General features: G+C 28.7%; 1 protein-coding gene across 1 annotated transcript in view; it reads right to left on the bottom strand.

Moving 5' to 3' along the window:
• LOC106467473 (OTU domain-containing protein 6B-like) overlaps positions 1-6,796 on the bottom strand; it is an 11,772-nt gene extending 4,976 nt beyond the window's left edge. The window contains exons 1-8 of the mRNA XM_013927831.2: positions 6,351-6,796; positions 4,679-4,830; positions 3,761-3,871; positions 2,678-2,815; positions 2,279-2,298; positions 2,034-2,079; positions 1,224-1,332; positions 444-505 (exon numbers count right to left, since the gene is read on the bottom strand). Coding sequence (XP_013783285.1) covers positions 444-505; positions 1,224-1,332; positions 2,034-2,079; positions 2,279-2,298; positions 2,678-2,815; positions 3,761-3,871; positions 4,679-4,830; positions 6,351-6,429 — 717 coding nt within the window. The 5' untranslated portion in view covers positions 6,430-6,796. The remainder of the gene's footprint in view (positions 1-443; positions 506-1,223; positions 1,333-2,033; positions 2,080-2,278; positions 2,299-2,677; positions 2,816-3,760; positions 3,872-4,678; positions 4,831-6,350) is intronic.
• Between the last annotated feature and the right edge of the window lie 426 nt (positions 6,797-7,222).

Raw genomic sequence — 7,222 nt, 5'->3', positions numbered from 1 at the left:
AGAAGAGAACTTAACAAAATAAATAAATAATATATATATATATATATAATATATATACACACACACACACATTTTAATACAGTGTCTATGAAAGCAGTATTAATGGTCCTGGTCATGGCCAGGTCTCAGAATAAGATTTATTTTTTTTGCAGTGTCTACTGTGATAATCTTTATAAAATGTTACTCAAAGACAAGACTCAAATACAAATAAGATTAATTCTTTCAAATGGTTTTGGATCATGATGAATTCCACACCACTCTTGTCATGGTTAGGTTGTTCAATCAAAATGTCTTATCAAGTGTTTTAAATTATTTCATAATTACATTTGCATCACTTAACTAAAATAAAAAACAGTTTTGTTAACAATATATGTGCAAGTTCACATATTTCAACAACAAAACAAAAGAAAAGTAAGTTTGGAATATAAGAGAAAGAGGCCAACCTCAATTAGTCCACCCCACGCAGAAGTGTTAGCTATTTCATTGCAGTATTCTTCAAGTTCATCTGATTGGGAAAAGAAAGTACCAGTTTTACTCATTTAAATCATTCCTCATTTAAATCACACACTGAATATCTTAAAAGTAATTGTATGTGTGCTGAAATGCACACAGAAAATAGTGGAGACAATGTTTTGTTAACTACCATTAGTGCATAATAACATCCGTTTGTTTTTGAACTTTGTGCAAAACTACATGAGGACTACCAGCACTAGCCGTCCCTAATTTAGCAGTGTAAGACTAGAGGGAAGGCAGCTAGTCATCACCATCCACCACCAACTCTTGGGCTACTCTTTTACCAACAAATAGTGGGATTCATTGTCACATTATAATGCCCCCACAGCTGAAAGGGCAAGCATGTTTGGTGTGACAGGATTCGAACCAACACATAGCGAGTCAAGCGCCCTAACTACCTGACCGATAACATTTGATAAACACTATTACTTATTGTTATGGAAGAGTGAAGATGCCCTCGATGTTACTGCAAAGCTTCACAAAGAATGGGTAGGTACAGTTTAGGACAAAAAAATGTAATATAGGAAAATTTCTTTTTTAAACAATTAAAAAACTTTCTCACAATCAATTTAGAGAGTAAGTTAACAACACACACATGTATATATATATACAAACACCAAGAAAATTCACCATTTACAACAAGGAGACAGCTTTACTCTAATCAATATTAGTAAATTAACTTACTATGATGAGCTTTTACTATACGTTACCTTCCGTCATAAAATCTCCCATTTTTGCACTTGTTAGAAAAGGTAAATAATCTGTACTATGTTCTCGAAGGTAGTTTGCCGTTTGTTCTCTTAAAATCGGTACTGATGTCTAAAATATCAGATAAGAAAGTGAAGAATTTAGACCCTTACAAGTCCTTGTCAGAGGTTTCAGTTTGATATGTATTTTAAACGAATACAAAACCGGTTATATGTGTCCATAATTCAGATATAGACATAAACTGTTACAATATTTTAATTCTTTTAGATCTTATGTACATTTAAATCACAAGTTGGTAACTTTCCAACACGTACATGCAAATATTAGAGAGCTCGAATATTTTTAAAACACATCCTTACTGTACCGCGTCAGATCACGTTAACTTATTCTTCAGTTTATTGTTTTTCTTACAAATCTTGTCAGTTTTGACAATCACTGCTTTCATCAATAACGAGTAAATTTAGATTTTTTTTAGTTCAATGATTAATATAACTGATAACCAATTATTGTCTTTCTAATTTCTTAATTGTCAGTTTAGATCTAAGTTACTATAATTCAAGCATGTTAGCTATTGAGAACTTAAAAGAAGCATTTAATTTAAGTTTAAAGTTTAAAAGCCTCCATCGAACATGTGTGACTAAGATTATAAATAATATTAAATTTTCTCTTAATCATTAAGCCTTCATGATCAATTCGTTAAGCTCAATCCAAGAAACAAGTTAATTTTTAATTGTCTATTTCTTTTTTTATGGTTTCAAATAACTGAATTACTAAGAAAGCAAGTTAAAAACCTATTTTTATCAATATCTCACCTCAATGTTGCTCAACTTTAACTGATGCTCTACAGCTTTATAGAGACTGCAAGTAGAGAAAATTAAACTTTTAAAAAGAATACATTAAAGTATATCAATCCTACTTTGAAAATCTACAGAGAATTTTTTTATCAGGAGCAGTTCAAACAATTAAGTTCGTAGCCTAAATAAAAGAATCACATATATGTATATATACAAACTAGAAACACAACTATTTCTTAAACAAACCAGTAAATATAACTTACCAATTACCATCAGAAGGAATCTGAAAATGTAAAATTATAGATATCTCAGTTAATATACATACAATTACTTAAAGGCTTTAACACAGCAAGTATTCTTCGAAAAAACTTTTTACTTGTCATTATATTTAAACTAACATCTTATGTTCTAAAACTAAGAGATAAAAAAATAAATTTCTAATATTTCTCATTTCTGAGAATGTAAATAATATATCATAGAAAAACGTATACGTGTGTATGTTTGTGTGACATGGGTGGGAGTGTGTGTTAGATACAACTTGAATGATACCCATAATTATTATAAACTATTTAACCTTTCATTATCTATTCTTTATGTATTTATAGAGTTCTCTTATCATTTGGTTAACTTTAAAAGTAACTTTGATACGAAACTCTTCACACCTCATATATAGCCAATTTTCGATTAGCTAAGATCTCTTTCAACTTCTCCGCCTCAACATTTCGAACTCCAGTCAAGTTTTCTCTTTCTTGTTCTTCAATTCTCTGTTTTCGAACTCTTTCTTCATTAGCTTTTTTCTCCTAGAAAACATTAAAATGAAATTATAGTACAGACTAGATAGTGATATATGACTAATAAGATATAACTAACCAACAGGCACAACTTAACAACAAAATTTTTAATTGTAAATATACAATTATATATTTCCTTCATAATAATTTAAGTACGTAGAGAATTAAATATTAACAAAAAATACAACAACCCCCTTATAATACTGTATACCTCTTGCTTTTAAATTGTACCATAAGATGAAATATATTAAAGATTATTAACAAAAACATAACAAGTTGAAATTAAATCCTATAAGATACCGTGCAATGACAAACGAATAAATATCCATCAATCTATCAAATCAACGAACATAATGTTTTTTTTTCTTTAATGACCATAATCTGAACTAGATATTGATTAAAAATTATGATCTTCAAAGGCTATAAAAAATATACACTTTACAATAACAAAACAAAGTTGTTGAATTCTATACTGATTACACTGAACTTTTAAATCTTGTAGGACTCTTTTAGACAGTTTTTTTAACGTGTGTTTACAAAAAGAAGTAAAGTAAAACCAATGTTTAGATTTACTGCTGAGAACATATGCTGTATTGACAACATAAAAATACATGTGTTTAATGTTATATTGTTGAGTGTTTATGTTATATTGTTTCAACAATATAACATTAAACACTTAACAATATAACATGAAACACTCAACAATATAACATTAAACACTTAACAATATAACATTAAACACTCAACAATATAACATTAAACACTCAACAATATAACATTAAACACTCAACAATATAACATTAAACACTTTAACAACAATGTGGAATCATATCACTTGACTCCACATCTTGGAGTGGAACATGATATACTCAACTTATTTTTTATTGAAAATGTTTACTTTGAACAAAGATAACATGAAAACTCTTTGACCAAATTCTTTGTTTGCAAACTAACCCTTCGTTTCTGGCTTCTTGTTATTTTCTGTTGCTTCTCTGAGGTAAGATGGTCTATTTGTGGATTGCCTGAAACAGTCAAATCACCCACATTCTCAGTCATCTCTTCAACCTGAAAAAAACAATAATAATAATAAATAATCAAACATTAGATAAACTATACAAAATACTGAGGCATTATATACAAAAACAAAAGGATACCAAATAATAAAAAAATTTAAATCCACAAAATTAGAACACTTCAGAGATGTAAAAACAATAATTAAAAATGTGATTTCTTTATTGGTCCTTTTTTCTAAACATTTGGTAAAATCTTAAACATTTCTACAATTCTGCACAAGTAATATATAATAATAATATAGAATCAAAAAGGGACCTGTTGACCATCTGACTTATCAAAATAAACTTAAAAAAACAACACCTCAAAGCCAGCCCTTATCATTCAAATTTTTATCAAGCTTTCGCTTAAATTCTCTCAACTTTACAGTATCCATCACATCTGAAAGCACCTCATTCCAAAAACCAACCACCTTATTAAAAATAAAACTATGCTAGCTAAAAATTTATATTTATGTACCCTAGAATCACCATTAATTACAAATAAACACTACAAGTCAACATTATAAATCAGATCCTCTCTAACATCTCTCTTTTTTTTTTATAGAGAAATTTTCAGAGATCTTAACCTGTCCTTGTGTGACAACCTTTACATTCAAGTTATCATCCTAATAGCCTTCCTCTGAACCCTTTTGAACAATACAGTGTTCTTTTTAGGGTAGGAATAGATTGCAAATATTTCAAATATGGCCTAATCAGTGACCTTATACAATGAAATTATAACCACCAATGGTTGTGATCGGTAATAGTATAACATAATCCTTATTAGCTATTTCTTCAAAAATTAGTACATAAGTATGACCTTTTCTTCACACATTGATGATTCAAATCCTCTTAGTTCACTTTCATGTTTCTTTGCCATTTCTTCTTCAAGAGTAGCTATCTGTACTGCTACCTCTTTCTTTTTCTTTTTGTCACCTTTAGGCACAGAATGCTTGAGATCTTGTATACGAGCTAATTTAAAAAAATATATATATAATAATGAACTTAGATTTAAATGAAGTTAGTTTTATTATTCTTAAATTGTTTTAATCCCATAATTTATTTTTGTTTAATATTGAGAAGTAAAGAAATAAAAAATAACAATATCATACGATTTAAACCATTATTACAGTAGTGCTATTCATTTCTTTACACCTTGGAAAAAATCATGATAGTGTAAAAGGTGATGGAAGGCCATTTGATTTATCTAACCCAAATTATAATTGAGAACCATTCTTAAAGTTACAAAACCAAAATACCCTGCCTAGGAAACAAAAGGATATATTAGATGAGTCAAACACCCTTATCAAAAAATTAGAAAAACGAAAGGTAAAAGTTAAACAGATTACTTAAAAGTAATCCTGTTTATCTATTTTCAACTAACTTCCTAACATTCATATACAAAACTACACTCACAAATAGGCCCAACTTTAGCAGTTTGGCAAAGCAAATCACTGAATAGACTGTAAAAAATCAATAAAAACTGTTATATTAAATTAAATTTCAACAGAAATAACTACCTTGTGCTATGACTTACTGACCAGGAAATTGTGTTCATAAGATTCATATACTGCAAGATAATTGACTTAAATATAAAATGAGTTTTTCATAAATTGAAGAAACCAGACCTTAAAAAAAGTACTTCACACCTATGTAGGTGAGAAAACATTGGGGAAAATCATGTTCTTATAAATCTAAACAGTTCAAAGTAATACATAGATAAGTTCAAGAAAACGTTTACTACAAACTGTAATATTTTTTTCATATTTCATATATATTTACATACATACATATACATATTTACTTATTAATCAATGACAATGGTGTAAGGGTTCCATCTTGGGCAGAAGTTTAAAATCTTGTTGGCCGAAGGTGGCAAAACTCTCAGTTCAAAAATCTAACAACAGCATTTGTTCATTTCTGTAATTTTCAGATTATAATTAAGACTTAAAATAAGCAACACCTCAGAATAAGTTAGCTTTCTAATAGTAATAGCTCACCAATAGGGTTCAGCTATCTCATTACTATGACAATTCACAATTTCAACACAGCTGTCTGGATTTTTCTTAGTAAGTATAGTTAGTAGTGAATTAGAAAAATTACCAATTTAAAAAGCTATTATAAGTTTTTGTCATGAAAATAAAATTTTATGTACGCAATAATAACACTTTTTTGAATATGAATATACTGCCAGTGCCAAGCCAAAACTTGTGTGACTCTTAATTCGTATTTCTTGCTTTGTATTTATGTGAAGACAAAAAGTTGGAAATAAGTACCTGGAATTAAAAATAAGTAAATAACTCAACACTATATAATAACAGACCCTCTTACACTGTTAGTGTTATAATTTCAATTATGACTCTATTAACAGTAACAATTAACCTGTGATAACGTCTTGTATTATAAATTTATATTAATACCAAGAGCAATATATTTATATTAAATTTAAAAATGAATTAATTAAAATGAAAGCAAAGTAAAAAGTTATATACCTTGGAGAACTTTTTTCTCTTGTTTTTGTACCTGCAGCAATCGATCTTTCGCCGTCATAATGCTATGTTCGTCGGTCATTTTTGGTTATATCACTGCCGTAAACGTACGCGCAGCTGTTGGTGTCGTTTCTCTTCTATCACACAACTAAGTTCACACCTAAGCCTAACACAGTGATCAAATTATCACGAGGAGCGACAAATGCATAACTGACTAAAAAAAATGCTAAAAGAAAGAGAAGACATTTTTAGCAATAAAAACAAATTTGCTATAAGCTTGTGAATCAGAAAAGATCGTTTCTAAGTCCTTTTTCAATTTATATTTTGTGCAATTGAAATGGACGAGTATCATACTTCACCTCACCGAGTTTTCTCAGTTTAACAATGTAAAACTAAAAGTAAAACGTTATCGAGAAATACTTTTTTAGATTAATAAATGGAATTGCTTATTTTTATTTCACGTCTAACGGCTCCAAGTAAAATTTTATCTTCAATTTCTAATATTTTTAATTTTAATTACATACAGAATATCATACGTTATTTTCATATATTTAACCTGAATTTTGTTATTGTTTGGTTACAAATGAAAATCAAGTTTATTGTAGAAGCCTCATAATAAATAAATTTAATGAAAAAAATTGAAACATTTAATCTAGATTTTTTCTGAATAATTCTGATAACTGTATTATGCGACGCAATGATGCTCAAAAAGTTTAAATATCATATACACTGAGTGGTCACAAGTAAATAGACAGCTAATTTTTCGTCATTGAACTGATTTATGCTAACTAATTTGTGTTCACAGAGTACTATATAAATGAAAATGGTCCGCACACTAATTAGCTTGTGCTACAACATGCTTAGAACTCAAGGTT

This window comes from Limulus polyphemus, unplaced genomic scaffold, assembly GCF_000517525.1.
Source record: "Limulus polyphemus unplaced genomic scaffold, Limulus_polyphemus-2.1.2 Scaffold2625, whole genome shotgun sequence".
Classification (NCBI taxonomy): Eukaryota; Metazoa; Arthropoda; class Merostomata; order Xiphosura; family Limulidae; genus Limulus; species Limulus polyphemus.
This window is presented reverse-complemented; position numbering and strand designations above follow the sequence as displayed.